An 18,859-nucleotide genomic window follows, 5' to 3' on the forward strand; every position below is an offset into this window, starting at 1 on the left:
AAAGAAAAACTATATGAATACATTATTTTAAAGTACAACTCAATCCTAAATCCTGCAAGTAGTCAACTGCTGTGACAGTCAGTTCTGTGACCTGCATCAGTGCCATTCCTTGTGCTCAGCTAATAGTATGTTCTGGTCTATACTTTCCTTGCCTCCTATCGGAGCGGTCCCCTCAAGTCCAGTCAGAGAGTTGCACCTGGAGACCTGGCAGAGATCTGTAAAGCACCATCTGTAGGATAGGTCAGTCAACTAAAGCTGGGAGTTCAGCCAAGGTCTCCAATCTGTGGTTTAGGGTGCTGGTGCACTGTGCCATCTGGCTGCTCACTGGCAGGTGTTCCCCACCATAAATATCATTAATGATTTGGATATGAATTCAATTGATAGATGAAAATCTCCACTCTCTACTGGCCCTAAAATAGTAACATAAGGCCTTACAGGGTGAAATTATGGAGACAAATAGCATAAACTTGTCCTGTATTCCCATGTGGTTAGGAGGTTGAGGAGCGATCTAATTGAGATATTTAAAATAGTGAAGGGGTTCTACAGTGTAAACACAATTTCCCCTCATGGGGAAAATTAGAGCTGGTCGTTCAGGAGTTAAATCAGAAAGCATTTGTTTTACACAAAAGATAGTGGAAGTCTGGAACGTGGTTCCCTGGGCTGTGGATGCTGGGTTCAATTGATATTTCTAGGGTAGAGATCAAAAGACTTTTGTTAACTATGAGTATCAAGAGATATTGAACAAAGATAGGAAAATGGAGTTGAGATACAGATCAGGCATGATCTGATTGAACTGGTCTGAGGGGCTGAATGGCCAATTCCTGCTCCTATGTTCCTACTAAAATGAATTTGGAGGGTCACAATGCAGTATCTAATGGAAACAGGCCCAAGGTGAACTACTTTCCTTATTTCAACGTTAATGGTCAATCTCACAGATTATAGGGTGACTAGTGTATAAAATAGTAAAAGGTCTCACTAGTGTGTTAGAAAGCATCTGAAGCTAGAGCCGAATACAGGCAGCTTTAAAGAATCATAGAAAATTACAGGATCAAAACAGGCTTTATGAGCCAGCAAAGTCTGCATGGTGTTTTACTCCATATTAATTACCCGATATAATCCCACTCTCCTGCTCATTCCGCCTATCCTTTAATGATCTTTTTCAAGCAATTCATTTTTTAAAGATCCGGTGGGTCTTTATTTCAACAGCCATTCATGCTGCACCTCGCCTGGGAGCACTCATTATTGACACTGGGTGCCTGAAGTGCAAAGCATTCTGCTCACTAAGACTATCCTCCCTCACTGCGATGAATGCAAAATTCATTAAAAAGAAAAACGATTGGTATCCATACAGCATTGTAATCTTCTTGTCGATCTTCATGTGCAGGGTCAGCCACAAATTGTTGAATAGAATAAACACAACCTAGTTACATTGGTAAGGGCAGATATATCTCACATTGACAATAAATCACTCGTATTTCTGTTGGGTTCTGTTTGTTTAAATGATGAGGCATTGGTAATATCACTGGGGGATGTTGTTGGCTAGAGCCCTGTGGTACAAGGGTTAGAGGTAAAATGTCACAGCCATTGAGCACCACAGGGATAGTGCCTGAATCTCTCATGGCTTTAGTCAAATTTCTTTGTGCAAGCAGCATAGTGACATAAGTCTCATGATTTCATCGCAAAAAGAAAATTTAAATAATAAACAAAAAATGTTATATGGTAATTAACTGTTTTGGGTTGATTACTTTAAAAAGGGTCCAGATGGTGAGACCCCCATCCCATTCTTTAGAAATGATCCTTATGGTAAAAATTCTTCTTGAATAACTGAGCCCCATCTTCATATGGATTATATGATGCAGCTAAAGTTCAGATGTACGAATGTTAATTCTAATGAATTATTTTTGTCCCATCAGCTCCACAGAAAACAAACCACATATTGTCATTTGACATTTTTTACCTGCAGGGGCTCAGTTTGGGGTTCTCTGTGTAACTTAATTCTTTCTACAGTACAGGAAAAGTATAGTATTGTGTAAACAAAGACCATTCAAAAGCTTGCATTTATATAGCACCTTTAATATAGTAAAACATTTTAAGACACTTCAAGGAGTGTTACCAGAGAAAATTAGAACAGATGGCCAAAAGCTTGGTCAAAAGGGAGATTTTAAAGATGCCTTAAAGACTGTGAGAGAAGTAGAGAGGTTTAGGGTGGAAATTCCAGAGTTTAGGTCCTAGTCAGCTTAAGGCACACAGATTACAGAGATGGAGAGGGGCAAGGCCATGGAGGGATTTAAAAACAAGGATAAGAATTTTAAAATCGAGACACTGGTGGACCAGGAGCCAAACAAGCACAGGGGTGATGAGCAGACAGGACTTGGTGTGAATTAGCATAGGGACAGCAGAGTTAACAGCAGCATTCTTATCAATACAATGTACAACAAGAAATTTCAATTTGGGGCCTGTGTTGGATTGCTCCTTTATGGACAGTGGCCAGTGATGGTTATGTAGAAACAAATGGCTTCATTCTAATTGATCTTCAGTCTTGCTTCTAAACCAGACGGCCATGGATTCCAGACTCACTCCAGAGACGTGAGCACATAATTTAGGCTGATATTACTGCATGTCACTGAGGGAGAGCTGCATTGTCAGATATCCTGTCTTTTGAATGAGATATTAAACCAAGGCCCCTCTATCCTTAAACAATCCCATAGCACTATTTGAAGAAGAAATTCTCAAAGTGTCCTGGCCCCAAAAGTCCATCAACTAACATCACTATAAAAAGCACAAACTATCAGGTCATTTATCTCGTTGTTGATTGTAGGAGCTTGCTGGGTGCAAATTGGATGTCACATTTCCCTTCATTACAACGGTGACTACATTTAAACATCTTTTGGCTGTAAAGTGCTTTTGAACCTCCTGGGGCAGAATTTTCTGCTCATCCGGCAGGTGCGTGCCCAACGGCGGGTGCACGTGGGAGTTGGCAGCATGCATGCTGACAATTAACAGGCCTATTAAGGCCATTAAACTACCAATTGAATTAAATTTTTCGCTGCCCATCCAACCTTACGGTTGGCAAGCAGGCGAAAAGGCCAAGCGGCCTTTGGATATTTTGCAAACCTCATCCATGGGCGGGATGAGGTTTCATTCAGTGATTTTTTAAAAATTAAATTTTTCAAACTAATTTCTAACATGCCCCTGCTCATGTGTCAGATGAGGGGACATGTTATAAACATTTTTAAATTCTTTATTTTCATTGTTCAAAATCTTCAGGCTTTCCTGCGCGCACCCATGCTATGTTCCCAGCTGGCCCTCCTCCCCATCCCCCCCTCACCCCCCACAGGCAGCACTGAGCGCTGCAGCACACATTTCACGCTGGACGAGCCTTAATTGGCCCACCAGTGTGAAATCGCGGTCGGGTCCCAATTGTGGGCAACGGTCAGCTTCCCAGCTGCTCCCTCTCGCCCCCGCTGAGCCTGCCCAACAAGAGAAAATAGTCTTCAAAGGTGATATGTAGTGCAAATTCCTTCTGTTCCTTCTCCTTGCCAAAATTCCTTCCTGTACTGAAGAAAATTTTCCATCATATAAAAGGCCATCAAATGTACAGGTTTGGAAATCTACACTTAACCAAAGAGTGATCCTCCTATTTTGTGCAAGCTTGGTTAAACAGGGGAACCAGGGATAGTAAATGAAAGAAAACTTGCATTTATGTGGCATCTTTCACAGCGTTAGGATGTCCCAAAGCATTTTACAGCCAATGAAGCACTTTTGAAGCATAGTCACTGTTGCATTGGAGGTAATGCAGCAATTAATTTGTGCACAGCAAGCTCCCACAAACTGCAACAAGACAATAACCAGCTAATCTATTTTAGCCATGTTGATTGAGGGATAAATATTGGCCAGGACACCGGGGATAACCCCTCTGCTTTTTGTAATAGTGTCATGGAATCTCTCGCCCCCTGAGAAAGCAGATGGTTTAACAACTCATCCAAAAGCCTAAAATGGCTTTGGCATAGGGTCCAGGCACTTTGTCATTCACAGAGCCAAACTGTCCAGGCATGCTGGTGATTGATCTGAAGACTACGTCCTGGCTCAGAGTGGCGATTCAGTACTTCCTGGCATGCTTGATAATTCTCTTTGCTGGTGGTACTCATTGTGTGATGTGCCTGAGGCTGGCTCCTAAATCTGGATAAACATGCCTTAAATTACATGGCTGTACTCCTGTCATATAATGCTATAAATAGGTCTGTTACATGTGAATAGTATTTCCATAGAGTAGTATTGGAGGCATTTAGTACATTTAAGTCTCGCTTTTCACACAGACGTTCCTCAAAGTGGGCCCTCAGTTTCTGCTGAAATTATTGATGTCCTGCTGTGACATTTAGCAGGGCCCATGGATAAATGGCAATATTCCAATTCTCCTGAAGAAGAGTCACATGAACTGGAAACGTTAGCCCTGTTTCTCTCTCCACAGTCGCTGTCAGACCTGCTGAGTTTTTCCAGCATTTTTTGTTTTTACTCCAGTTCTCCCCTGGCTGACCTCACTTCTTCCATTCTCCATGGACTTCAGCTCATCCAAAACTCTGCTGTCTGTATCCTAACTCACACCAAATCCCATTCATCCATCACCCCTGTGCTCACTGATCTACAATGGCTGCTAGTTCGACAGCAACTCAATTTTAAAATTGTCATCTTGGTGTCCAAGTACTTCCATACCCTCATCCTTCCAAAACTGCCTAACCTCTTCAGACCCTCCAAGGTCAATGTGTTCCTTTAATTCTGGTCTCTTGTGCACCTCCCACTTCCTTCGCCCCAGCATTGTGACCATGCCTTCAGCTGTCTAGACCATAAGTCCTAAACCTCTCACTCCTCTCTCGTCCTTTAAGATGCTCCTCAAAATTTGACCAATCTTTTCGTTTGTCCTTGTATCTCCTACTTTGGCTCATTGTTTGATTTCTCTCCAGTAAAGGGCCTTAGGATGTTTTGCTATGTTAAAGGTGCTATATAAAAGTATGCAGTTATTCTGTAATCAGCTGAAAATGCCCATTGTCACCATTTCTCTGAGGCATGATGGGGGTTGTTGCCACTGATCTCCCACTAAAGATATGGCGGGACTTCGGGACAACCCACGTTGAAGTTCAGGTGCTCAGTGGAAACGGGTAGACTGTGAAACAGTTTATCTGAAAACTAGAGTCCATAAACCAGAGATACCTCATTGACCAGGGGGTCAGGTCACAGCGATCGAATCAGTAGTTAATCATCGTTGGCCCTGCATTAACACTGAGCTGTTAGATTCACTTATTGCTGGGCCCCAGCCACCAGCTCCCCTCACTCTGCTACAACCCACACACCTCTCCCAGCTATCAAAACAAAGCAGCACTGGGAAAAAAAATCACATTTCTCATAAACGAGCAGATTATTTTTAACGTGAGAAAAAAAATCTTGAAGATACATAACCGTTAAATTATTTTCTGTAGCCCTTATGGGAAGTGTTAAGATGGCAGTAATTAAAGGTCATGACCCCCCCCATTGCAACCAGTCAACTTCAAAACCTCTTTTGCCGACAAAGATTTCTGCCACTTACAATCACCACAGATCAGTGGACTCCAAAGCCATGCCCACTTAAATACGGATTCCTGGGAATTTTTACAGCATTACTATTTTTAAAATAGTTGTTGAATTAACACACACACACACACACACACACACACACACACACACACATATATATATATATACACATATATATTTACACACACACACATTTGTGCTAAGAAGGGCTCACGGTCAAGAGAAATTAGAAGGATGAGATTTTCTGGCCTTTCTTTCCCAGGAAGGGACTGTCTTGTGGTCAAGTGAGTGGATATCAGAGCTGCTGGGGCTGGGCTTGGCTTAGTGTGTCACCATGTACTTGCATGGATGGTTGACTACAAGAGGTCAACATTACCATACTATATGATTAAATGTTCAGCTGCTGATTCAGAGGCTGAGGTATGCAGTGCAGCATACAACCTGATATGTTACTACATACCAGGAAGATTCCAAGTTCAGTCCCTGTTGACTTGGCTATCCTTCGTAAGGGGACAGTATTTGAAGGGTACAATTAGCTTATGGTTAGTGACTGGAAAAGTCAGCCTGACTTCCACTGTAGGTGCCCCCAACAGTCAAACAGTCTGCCCATGCTCCTTGCTTAGGTTCATACTTGAAGTGTGAGCTCTGATTAACCAGCCTGATTCAGTATCTTCAGGAGGGAGTAAAATAGAAGGAAGTATGCTCTGAGTTCTAAAAGTGCAAATATTGTGCATCATCCTGAGTAAAAGAGGAAGTAAAAATGATGAATGAACAGACAGAAGGGGCATGAAATGAGAGATGTGAAGAGAAATTGAAGGCAGCCTGACAGGGCATTTAAAGATGATTAAACCGGTGAAGGATTCTAAAATGAAGGTTTGACTGGAGATGAAAGAGTGTAGACAGGAATAAATTGACGGGTGTTTATTTTATTCATTCATGGACATAAGAATTGCTGGTAAGCCCAGCATTTGTTGCATTCCTAGTTGCCCTTGAGGACATGTTGGTGAGCTGCCTTCTTGAACTTCTGCAGTCCATCTGCTGTAGGTACACCCACAGTGCTGTTATGGAGAGAGTTCCAGGATTTTGATTCAGTGACAGTGAAGAAATGGCAATATAATTCCAAATCAGGATGCTGTGTGGTTTGGAGGAGAACTTGCAGATGGTGGTGTTCCCATGCATCTGCCCACATTCTTCTGGCTGGTAGATGTCGCAGATTTGTAAGGTATTGTTGAAGGAACCTTGACAAGTTGCTGCAGTGCACCTTGTAGATGGTACACACTGCTGCTACTGTGCGCCAGTGGTGAAGGGAGTGAATGTTTGTGGAAGGAATGCCAATCAAGTGGCTGCTTTGACCTGGGTGGTGTCAAGCTTCTTGAGTGTTGTTGGAGCTGCACTCATCGAGACAAGTGGAGGGTATTCCATCATACTCCTGCCTTGCGCCTTGAAGATGGTGGACAGGCTTTGGGGAGTCAGGAAGTGAGTTTACTTGCTGCAGGATTCCTAGCCTCTGAACTGCTCTTGTAGCCACAGTATTTATATGGCAAGCCCAGTTCAGTTTCTGGTCAAAGGTAACCCCGAGGATGTTGATAGTGGGGGATCAGCAATTGTAATGTCATTAAATGTCAAGGGGTGATGGTTAGATTCTCTCTTGTTGATGGTCATTGCCTGACACTTATGTGGTGCGAATGTTACTTTTCACCTGTCAGCCCAAGCCTGGATATTGTCCATGTCTTGCTGCATTTGGGCATGGACTGCTTCAGTATCTGAGGAGTCGCAAATGGTGCTGAATGTTGTGCAATCATCAGTGAACATCCCCACATCTGACCATATGATGGAAGGCAGGTCATTGATGAAGCAGCTGAAGATGGCTAAGCCTAGGACACTACCCTGAGGAACCCCTGCAGTGATGTCCTGGTACTGAGATGACTCCAACAACCACAACCATTCTAAAATGAAGGATTGACTGGAGATGAAAGAGTGTAGACAGGAATAAATTGACGGGTGTTTATTTTATTCATTCATGGATGTAAGAATTGCTGGTAAGCCCAGCATTTGTTGCATTCCTAGTGCCCTTGAGGACATGTTGGTGAGATGCCTTCTTGAACTTCTGCAGTCCATCTGCTGTCGGTTGCGCTAAGTATGACTCCAACCAGCAGAGAGTTTTCCCCCTGATTCCCATTGACTCCAGTTTTGCTAGGGCTCATTGATGCCCCACTCAGTCAAATGTTGCTCTGATGTCAAGGGCAGTTGCTCTCACCTCACCTCAGGAGTTCAGCTCCTTTGTCCCTGTTTGGACCAAGGCTGTAATGAAGTCAGCAGCTGAGTGATCCTGGTGGAACCCAAACTGAATGTCAATGAGAAGGTTATTGCTAAACAAGTGCCACTTGATAGCATTGTTGATGACTCCTTCCATCACTTTACTGATGATGGAGAGTAGACTGATGGGGCGGTAATTGGCTGGTAGATTTGCCCTGCCTTTTCTGTACAGAATATACCTGGGCAATTTTCCACATTGCTAGATAGTGTTGTAGCGGTACTGGAAGAGCTTGGTTAGGGGTGCAGCAAGTTCTGGAGCACAAGCCTTCCGTACTATTGCCAGAATATTGTCAGGGACCATATCCTTTGCAGTATACAGTGCCTTCAGCCATTTCTTGATATCATGTGGATTGAATCGAATTGGCTGAAGACTGGCACCTGTGATTCTGGGGACCCACGGAGGAGGCTGAGATGGATCATCCACTCAGCACTTCTGGCTGAAGATTGTAGCAAATGCTTCAGCCTTATCTTTTGCACTGATGTGTTGGGTTCCTCCATCATTGAGAATGGGGATATTTGTAGTACCTCCTCCTCCAGAGAGTTGTTTAATTGTCCATCACCATTCACAACTGGATGTGGCAGGACTGCAGAGCTTAGATCTGATCCATTGGTTGTGGAATCGCTTAGCTCTGTCTATCACTTGCTGCTTATGCTGTTTGGCACGCAATTAGTCCTGTGTTGTAACTTCGCCAGGTTGACTCCTCATTTTTAGGTATGCCTGGTGTTGCTCCTGGCATGCCCTCCTGCACTCTTCATTGAACCAGGTTTGATCCCCTGGCTTGATGGTAATGGTAGAGTGCGGGATATGCCGGGCCATGAGGCCACAAATTGTGATTGAGTACAATTCTGCTGCTGATTATAGCCCACAGCACCTCATGATTGATGCCTCATGATGGGCTAGTAATCCAGAGACCCAGGGCCTGTGGACCCGGGTTCGAATCCCATGACAGATGGTGGAATTTGAATTCAACAAAAATCTGGAATTAAAAAGTCTAATGATGACCATGAAACCATTGCTGATTGTTGTAAAAACCCATCTGGTTCACTAATCTCCTTTAAGAAAGGAAATCTGCTGTCGTTGCCTGGTCTGGCCTACATGTGACACCAGACCCACAGCAATGTGGTTGACTCTTAAATGCCTCTGAACTAGGGCAGCTAGGGATGGGTAATAAATGCTGGCTTAGCCAGTGACACCCACATCCCGTGAACGAGTAATTTTTTTAAATAGTTGCCAAATCTTGAGTGCTAGATCTGTTCAAAATCTGTCCCATCTAGCATGGTGGTGGTGCTTTACAACACGGTGGGGGATTTCGTCAATGTGAAGACAGGACTTTGTCTCCAGAAGGACTGTGCATTGGTCACTCGTACAAATACAGATGGACAGATGCAGGGTGGTGAGGATGTGGTCAAGTGTGTTTTTCCCTCTTGTTGGTTCCTTCACCACCTGCTGTAGACCCAGTCTAGCAGCAATGTCCTTTAGGTCTCGGCCAGCTCGGTCTATGCTGGTGGTGCTACTAGGCCATTCGTGCTGATGGACATTGAAGTCCCCCATACAGAGTACATTCTGCCCTTGCCACCCTCAGTGCTTCCTCCTAGTGGTGCTCAACATAGAGGAGCACTGATTCATCAACCGAGGGTGGGGTGGGGGGGGGGGTGGTTACGTGGTAATCGACAGGAGGTTTCCTTGCCAATGTTTGACAAGATGCCATGAGATGTCTTGGGGTCCACAGTCGATGTTGAGGACTCCCAGGGCCACTCCCTCCTGCCTATATACCACTGTGCCGCCACCTCTGCCAGTGGGACAGGACATACCCAGGGATGGTAATGGTGGTGTCTGGGCCATGACCTGTAAGGTATGATTAAGTCAGGCTGTTGCTTGACTGGTCTGTAAGACAGCTCTCCCAGCTCTCCCCAGATGTTAGTAAGGAGGATTTTGTAGGAACGACAGGGCTGGGTATTCCCTTGTTATTGCCAATGCCTATGTCAATGCCAGGTAGCTTTTGAGGCCAATTTTTAAACTTAAAGTTTAAAATGTTGGAGAGAGGGTGCTTCTATCTTGGGACGCCCTCTCCTTCACTTATCTGAAAAGATAGGCTGCTGCTACTTTAGTGCTGGAGGGCCAGTTTCATTTCTTTTCTTTGACTTTTTAGCGGTTTGATACAACTAAGTGGCTTGCTAGGCCATTTCAGACTGCATTTAAGAGTCAACCATATTGCTGTGGTCTGGCGTCACATGTAGGTCAGACCAGGTGAGGACAGTATGTTTCCTTCCCTAGTGGACATTAGTGAACCAGATGGGTTTTTACGACAATCAACAATGGTTTCATGGTCATCATTAGACTTTTAATTCCAGATTTTTATTTAATTTGAATTTCACCCTCTGCTGTAGTGGGATTCCAGAGCATTACCCTGGGTCTCTGGATTACCAGTCCAGTGACAATACCACCTGTTGAATGGTACTCCAAGCTTCTTGAATGTTGTTAGAGCTGCATTCATCCAGGAAAGTGGAGAGTATTCCATCACACTCCTGACTTGTGCCTTGTAGATGGTGGATAGGCTTTTAGGAAGTGGAGCAGTAACACAGTTATGATTTTGCCCAAATTTCCCAAATAATGGCCAGAGGGTGGGCTTGCTGTCCAATTAAAGATAACAAGTGGTTTCTTGAAGGTAGAGGGCCAATAAGAGACCCTCCAGCGCTAAAGAAGCAGCAGCCTGCCTTTTCAGATAAGTGAAGGAACAGGCGTCCCAAGATAGAAGCACCCTCTCTCCAACATTTTAAACTTTAAATTTAAAAATTGGCCTCAAAAGCCAGTGTGGAGAGAGAAACCCTCCACAGGACAGCCTGCAGTTGCAGCCAAAGCCGGGCAGGTAGAAAGGGCCTCTAAGGGGGCCACCTCCAGCCAGCTACACTGTTCCCTGATGCCTCCACCTGACAATAGGCCATTAACTAGCTGAACTGGCTACCCACTACTTGCACAACTGTTACGCCAGCCAGCGGCACAAAATTCCATACCCACCATTTCCATGCCAGCCCACCTGGGCCTAAAAATTCAGCCCTATGTCTTTCATTACCTTCAAGGTGTAATTAAGATATAAAATCATAATAGGAGCCAAAGTAGGTCAGTCAGCCCATCGAGCCAGCTCCATTATCCAGTGAGATTCTTCCCGGACTTCCATTGCTCGTGTCTCTGTTACTGTGATCCATGCCATGCCAGTGTGCCTTTCAATCCCTGGAATCCTCTACTCTAAGTACCCTCAGAGGGCATTACCTCATTGTTAGCTGACCGATATACAAGGATAAATTTTGCAACGTTTCCACTTGACAGAAGTGGAGATGAGAGAGCTGGGCACAGAAGTCAGCACATCCCATTCATGACACTCCTGATTTACCAGTCATTAAAATTAATTGGCCATGCTGACTGCTGAGGCTAATTCCCCAACCTGTGCTTCCATTGATTGAGACTCTAAACTGAGGGCAGAGTTTGGTACAGTTTATTGTGTGATGAATGGTAGGCTCCAGTCTACAAGAACTTGTATTTATATAGCAGCTTTCACAATCTCAGGATATCCCAAAGCATTCTACAACCAATGAAGCACTTTTGAAGTATAGTCACTGTTGTAATATAGAGAATGCAGCAGCCAGTTTGACACATTAAGCCCCCATAAACTGCAGTGAGATGATGACCAGGTAGTGATGTTGGTTGAGGAAAAATTATTGGTCATGTAACAAGGGAGAACTCCACTGATGTTCTTCGAAATAGTGCCATGGCTTTAACGCCTCATCTGAAAGAAGGCATCTTCAACAGTGCAGCACCCCCTCAGTACTGTATTTGAGGGTCAGCCTAGATTTTGTGCTCAGCTCTCTGGAGTGGAACACTTCAAACAAAAGCTTATGAGCACTTAACAATGCCAGACTCAACTTCTGTCAGGTTTAAGAAACTATTTAAGATCTTTAGTTTTTCTAACTCTGCTCTACAGAAAGTGCTGCCTTATCCTAAGTTATAGTTCCATCAGCACCTCACTGAAGTCACCATTCTTGATGTATGAGCAGAGACAGTGAGTATTAGGCTGATTGAGTATAAAGGGCATCAAGCCTGATCCTGCTTTGTCACTAGGTTGGGGAAGGAACAGTAAGAAGCCTTCAAAAGAGCGTAGGAGAAAAAATTAAGAAAAATTTACATTTATATAGTACCTTATCACATCTCCCACAAACATCCCAAAGCATTTTGTATGCAATAAATTGCTTTGAGTCAATGTTATTAACAGTAAACATTAAACAACAACAAGTTACCTTTATAAAGTGTGTTTAATATAGTAAAATGTCCCAAGGTGTTTCACAGGAGCGTTATCAAATAAAGCCACACAAGAAAAAATTAGGATTGATGATCAAAAGCTTGGTCTAAGAGGTAGGTTTTAAGGAAAAGAGGAAAGAGAAGGAGAAAGGTGGAAAGGATCAGGCAGGAAATTCCAGAGCTTAGGGTATAGGTTTAATAGGTAACATAGCAGTCCCATGTGCATAGCAATGTCCAACATTAATAATGAGTTTCTGACCTACTAATCAATTTCAGGATGTCAGAGAACAGGATTACTTTCAATGCTGATGCTCAACCTACCACTGGCTGACACTCACTGGTTGAGGGACAAATGTTGAGGCAGGACATCGCATGATAATCCCCTGCTTTTCTTCAGATAGAGAATTGGAATCTTCAATGTCTATGTGAACTGGTGAAACAGACCTCAATTTTAATCTGTCACCTGAAGGGCAATGCCTCCGACAGTGCAGCACTCACTCAGTACTGCACTGTGAGTGTCAGCCGGTGGTAGGAGGAGCATCAAAGTTGACAACACCTGTTGTCCTCTGACATCCTGCTGCTATATGTAAGACGCCTACCAGGAGATTACCAGGAGATCTGCTGTCATGGGATGTCACGCTCATCTGTCTTGCACCATCTCACACATCCACTGAAGCTCGTCTGCAACCACTCTGTGATGTCCAAAATCCAACTAGCTCGACTCCTGTTGCTGCTGCCCTTCACTTTGCCCTCTAGAAGAGATCTTTGTAGCTTTTCAGCTCTGATCAAATGATCAAAATACTGACATTTTCTTTTCTGGATGTTACTTTTTAGAGTTTTTTTTTAATCTTGCAATTTCAAGCACCTCTTCATTTGTCTTATGGTCTGTGTATGGATTTTTTAGCATAAATCTTAGCACCTACATTCAAAGGCCTCTATTTTCTTCAACATATCTTTACTTATCTGACATCGAGGCACGCTTTTCAGTGGGAATGACTCATAGAATTGATATCAGAGATATGGGGACTTCAGTTAGTAGACAGACTGGAGAAACTGGGATTGTTCTTCTTTGAGCAGAGAAGGTTAAGATTCATTAATAAATGTCTTCAAAATTATGAGGTGCTAAGGATAAGCTGTTTCCAGTGGTGGGAGAGTCACTAACCTGGAGAGTCAGTAACCTGGAAACACATTTAAAATAATTGACAAAAAAAACCAGAGGAGAGATGAAAATAAATATTTTTACATCGCAAGTTGTTATGATGTAGAATGCTGTACCTGAAAGGATGATGGAAGCAAATTCAATAGTAAATTTCAAAAGGAAAATGGTAAACACTTGAAATAGAAGAATTTACAGAGCTATGGGGAAAGGGAAGTTGGACTAATTGGATAGGAGTCAGCACAGGCAAGCTGGCATGAATGGCCGCCTCCTGTGCTGTAAAATTTTAAATGGCATATTTTTTTTTTGTTAGCCTGGTGGTTTTGTCTTCAATTGTAAATCCCTGGCTGCTTACCAGCTAACCCAGCACAAGGAACAAAAGATTGCAGGATCTCCTGTTCTGAATGGTACAGTACCATTGTGAGCATTACCAGCAGAGGAACTGAGGGCTATTTCAATTCAGCTGATGATGCCAAGCATTTGAAGAGTCACCTCATGATCATCAAATGTGGTCAATCCATTTTCTCATCTTCTGAATACAAGACCAGCTTTGCCACAACAAAATCCTATTTTCTCAACAGTCATGTGGGTTAAATGCACATCAAGGCTCACTCTATACTCCACAAACGACAGGCCTTAATCCTCACCTCAGAGGGATTCCCATTATGACAACACTAATATTCTCATTCACCACACCCTTTGTGGAGTCTCAAGAATGAGATTGTCGGTTTAGTCACTAAATATTGTATTACTCATTTCTAAAGACTTCCCAAAATTGATTTCATGTAGGATTCTCACAGACAACAGAATACAACCATAATCCCAGCAATCTATGCTGATTCAATGTAGCTCCCCAGAGGTGCAAGGGATAGTGTAATAGCCAACTGAGCTGCTCACTCCCTGGTGGTAAGTACATTCCTCCCACTCCTTGTCTGGGAAACTGGCCATCTCACTGTGTTGTCAGCTGAGAATGGGCCACTCACCCTTCCTCCCACACCAAGGAAACCAGAAGGACAGGAGACCCCTGGAGGGGAAGAGATCAGGGAGGGAGTAGGTAGTGGAAATAAAAAAGCCAGAAATCGCACAAACCATGGATTCCAAATTCAGGAGCCTGCTGTAGCAGGAAAAAGGCACTGCGTCTGATTACAGCTTTGGCCTATGTTTATTTTTCAATTGAATGCTGTGCAGCAAATGTCAAGACAGGAGACATATAACCAGAGACAGCTGCTCCCAGTGCCAGATGAAGATGAAAAATCAGACAGGATAAGTTGAGTATTAGTGTGGGATAGTTCATTAGTGTCAACACAGAATCAAATTAGGGCCTTAACTTCCTGAATTTAGCACAGAGACAGAGAAGGGGGTTGGGGGTGGGTCACTAAACTGAGTATGTTTATGATAGAAGACCTAGAGATCTGCAAAGAGAGTGAAACGAGGCTGCATTTGTAGTTTTTATTTTCTCGCAGCTTTCATTTCACCTATCCCTAAAGGTATTGACTGTGGCTGGCAGACAATCCCACAACATTACCCATGTTCAGGTCCCTTGCCCAAGAGGCTTTTTACTGTGTGGTTAGATTTAGGATCAAGCTCTCATTATGCTTTCCCGGCATATACTACCTGGAAAGGGCTGTGGAAGCTGATTCAATAGTAACTTTCAAAAGAAAATTGGATAAATACCTGAAAAGGAAAACATGTGCAGGGCTATGGGCAAAGAGCAGGGTGAATGGAACTAATTGGAGAGCTAGCAAAAGCACGATGGGTCAAGAGGCCTCCTTCTGTGCTGTATTATTCTATGTGTCACAATCTAAACTCTGAAGAACAGCCCAACTTCACCATTCCAATCTCTCATGCAAGCTCAACTTTACGTCACCTCTGGATGATGTTGCCAGTTCAGTGTCAAACAGTGAGCAGTTTTAAGCTATGGACCAGAATCTGCATGAGTTAGGTTGAAACTGCCCAAAATCACTTCATGTAGGATTCTTTACAGCTCGTAAACAAGAGACTTTGAACCCCATAGTAGAACAGCCACCCAGAATTTGTTCCACGTTCTTATTTCTGACCTCAGGGTGGGCAGGGGTTGGGCCCACCTTAGCAGAGTAGGCATGAGCCCCTCAAAGAAAGGTAATTGATTTTTATTAATGGTGCAATCAGCCTACTTCTAAAGGAGTCAGGATGCCCCTTCTTACCAGGAGAGTGGACCTAACCGTCCTTCACCCTCCACCCTTCACCAGCCCCAGATGGCACCAGACCGCAGGCTTTCTGGCTTGTGTTGTGTGGGATGCGCCTGCCATGGATTTTGAAATCATGGGACCTCCCTATGACTCCATTCCCTCTTGTAGGGTCAGCTTTAGAGGTCAATGGCAGGTTCGACACCAGCATAAATAGCGAGGTAGCAACATTGCTAAATTTCTCTCCCTGACTGTTCAGGACACATCTCAGGGGCCCAGACTTACAAACCATGGGGTAACATTAAGAAAGCAGGGACATGTGCATAGTTATGTGTCTGTGCTCCAAACAGATAATTTTCCATTTATGCACCACCAGCCTGGAGTATCGTGGAAGAGACTAGAACTTGGGGACACAGTTTAAGGATAAGAGGTCTCCCTTTTAACATAGAGATGAGGAGAGATTTTTTTCTCTCTGAGAGTTGGCAGTGTGTGGAATTCTCTTCCCCAGAAAGCAATGGAGGCTGGGTCACTGAATTTATTCAAAACTGAATTAAATATATTTTTGATAGCAAGTCAATGGTTATGGAGGGCAGACAGGAAAGTGGAGTTGAGACCACAATCAGATCAGCCATGGTGTATCGAATGATGGAGCAGGCTCAAGGGGCCAAAGGGCCTACTCCTGCTTCTAAGTCCTATGTTCCTATCCCCCATTGGGAGCGTGAATCAGAAACATTTACATTACATCGGATTTACGGCACAGTAACAGGCTTTTCAGTCCAGCTGGTCCATGCTGGTGTTTACGGTCCTCGTGAGGCTCTTCCTGCCCTACTTCATCTCACTTTATCAGAATATCCTTCTATTCCTTTCTCTCTCATATATTTATCAAACTTCCCTTCGATGCATCTATACTATTCATCCCAACCACTACTTGCGGTAGCAAGTTCTACATTCCCATCACTCTCTGGGTCAAGACATTTCTGCTGAAATCGTAATTGGATTTTATATGAGTGCCTAAATCTCCAGATTCCGCCCACATACTGGTGGGTAATTCACTGGCAGCGGGTGTCAGAAAATAACTCCTTTAGTGCCTGGGGTCGGAGGCTGAGGGGTGATATTACAGGCAAAAGAATTGAAGTTTGAGTTTAAAGAGTATTGAAGTAGCCTCAAAAAAAGGAGTTTGCTGGCACAGTGGTAGTGATTGACTGTGCCAAGGGGCCTTAGTCCCTGTGATCCACCAAATGCCAAGTTATTGACCTCAGCCGAACATTTGTTGGCATATGTGCCTTCTCCATCTTGTGCCTGCAGCACTAACCAAGACAAGGTTGCTGCTTAGCTGGTCTGAAACTCCCACTGAGCTGTGCGTAGCATGTCTGGTACTCATTGGGCTGCTCCCAGTAGTGCTTGTGCCATCCGGCAGGGTTAAATGACAGTGGAGTAGCTTAAAGAGGATCCATCTCCAAGAAAAAAATATCAGACTGCCCCCTATACAGCTCCTGGGTGACAGAAAAGCATTAATGTGGACCCAGAAACACACCACCTGCCCCCTCCACATTTCCTGAATCAGGAAACAGTGCCTGCAGTGTGCAGGAGTACTAAATAGATTAAACATTCAGTCCAGTAATCAAAAGCAAACTTCAAGCATAGGTTCCAGATGTTGCCTCTTATTGAGAAATTTTTAGCTGAGGCAGTGAGTCAGTGAGTGGAGCATAATGCACCCCTTGACGTATTTTTTTTCTCTCTCAGTACTCTTTAATGGATTCGTCACTGCAGCTTTCAGTGAAAGAATCTTCTTCCAGTACCTGATGACTCAGTGGGTAATTGCACAGTCCAGTGTTGGAATGAGTCTCACAGGCTTGGTTCAATCTCTGGCCTTTACTGAGCTGACTGATTCAGCTCTCTGGTGACACACCCAAGTCAGATGCTGTTCCCCATTGCATCAAGGTAGCAGGGGGTCGATCAGTCAGGGGTCCTGTTCCTGAATGAGACTTTCAACCAAGTTCTGCCCTCCCTGCTGATATAAAAATGCCATAGCACTATTTCAAAGAGCAGGAGGGTCCTTCTCAGCATCCTGACCAATACTTATCCCTCAATCAACATCACTAAACAAGCGGATTATTATCATTTATCACATTGTTGTAGTTGGATCTTGCTGTGCTGAAACTGACTACCTTGTTTCCTACATTACAACAGTTCAAAAATAATTTAATTCACTGAAAAGCATTAGGGGCCATCTTGAGGCTTTAAAGGCTCTACATAAGTTCAAGCTTTTCCTCTTCCAGTCCCATCCTACCTCGAGAGTGGCTGCTTGGGAGCAATATGAGTAGGTGGCTGGTGGTTGCGGAACTGTATCCCCAAGATGATTCGCTGCCTCAGGAAGAGGAAAGCTAGCAAAGAAAATCAGAGGGTAAAGTTTCCAGGGAGGGTTTGACTTCCTGTTGATCTCCACTGCCCCAACAGCTAAAATGCTTCTCTCCTATTTCTCTTGCAGAACTCCAGCGAGAAGGAAGTATCGAGACCTTGAGCAACAGCTCCGGCTCCACCAGCGGAAGCATCCCACGCAACTTCGAGGGCTACCGCTCACCACTGCCCACCAATGAAAACCAGCCGCTCAGCCTCTTCCCAACGAGTTTCAACTAAACCCCTCTTCCCACTTCCCTCACCCCTCACTAACATCAAGCCAGTGACCCTTTTTTTTGCACAAGTGTGACTGCAGCCTATAATGGAATACCGGACACGATTTCACTCTGGCCCCTCCAGTAAAGTCTGGAGTGAGAGACTGTCATCTGAATGATGAAGGCGAGGGGTGGGGTGGGGGTGGTGGGTGGGTGGGGGGCGGTGAGACATTCACATGTTTACTAAACATGTGGATGTGCCCTTTGGGCTTTCTGATTCTCCAGAGCTGGCAAATCCCCTTGAATTCCCACCAGTTTCAGACACTGACAAACGGAAGGACTCAAAGCTGCTGTATCAAGGCCGTTCTGACATGACTTCATTTCTTGTTTGTTTCTGTTTAAGAATTTAAGCATGTTGCAAAGCGACAGTTGTTTCATTCCTGAGGTCAGAAGAGCAGCTGTGTGCGAGTGCTTTTTTTGTTGCCTTATCGTGTCTCACTCGGAGCCTGAGTTGATAAAGTACCGTTTAGGTTTTATCGAGGACCTGTTGTTATCTAATGAGTTCTTATCGTTTCTCTGATTTCTGTGACTATGATTGCATCGTTATTAAATAGCACAAGGAGGGATCTGCCTGCTGACTCCCTTTACTTTTCTAAAGCTGTGAATGCTGCTGACCTTGGTAAAGTGAGGTGGTAGGGAGCAGAGACGGTCAGGAAAGTTTCAGGGCTAGTGAATGTATTCTTGAAGCAACGAG

At 44.0% G+C, this 18,859-nt stretch overlaps 1 protein-coding gene across 5 annotated transcripts in view; it reads left to right on the forward strand.

The window, feature by feature from the left end:
• bcas3 (BCAS3 microtubule associated cell migration factor) overlaps nt 1-18,295 on the forward strand; it is a 1,011,809-nt gene extending 993,514 nt beyond the window's left edge. For all 5 annotated transcript variants that reach the window (XM_041197205.1, XM_041197207.1, XM_041197208.1 and 2 more), the window contains one exon: nt 17,982-18,295. In XM_041197205.1, coding sequence (XP_041053139.1) covers nt 17,982-18,130 — 149 coding nt within the window. In that variant the 3' untranslated portion in view covers nt 18,131-18,295. The remainder of the gene's footprint in view (nt 1-17,981) is intronic.
• Nucleotides 18,296-18,859: the final 564 nt, after the last annotated feature.

Source organism: Carcharodon carcharias, chromosome 10, assembly GCF_017639515.1.
Source record: "Carcharodon carcharias isolate sCarCar2 chromosome 10, sCarCar2.pri, whole genome shotgun sequence".
NCBI lineage: Eukaryota > Metazoa > Chordata > Chondrichthyes > Lamniformes > Lamnidae > Carcharodon > Carcharodon carcharias.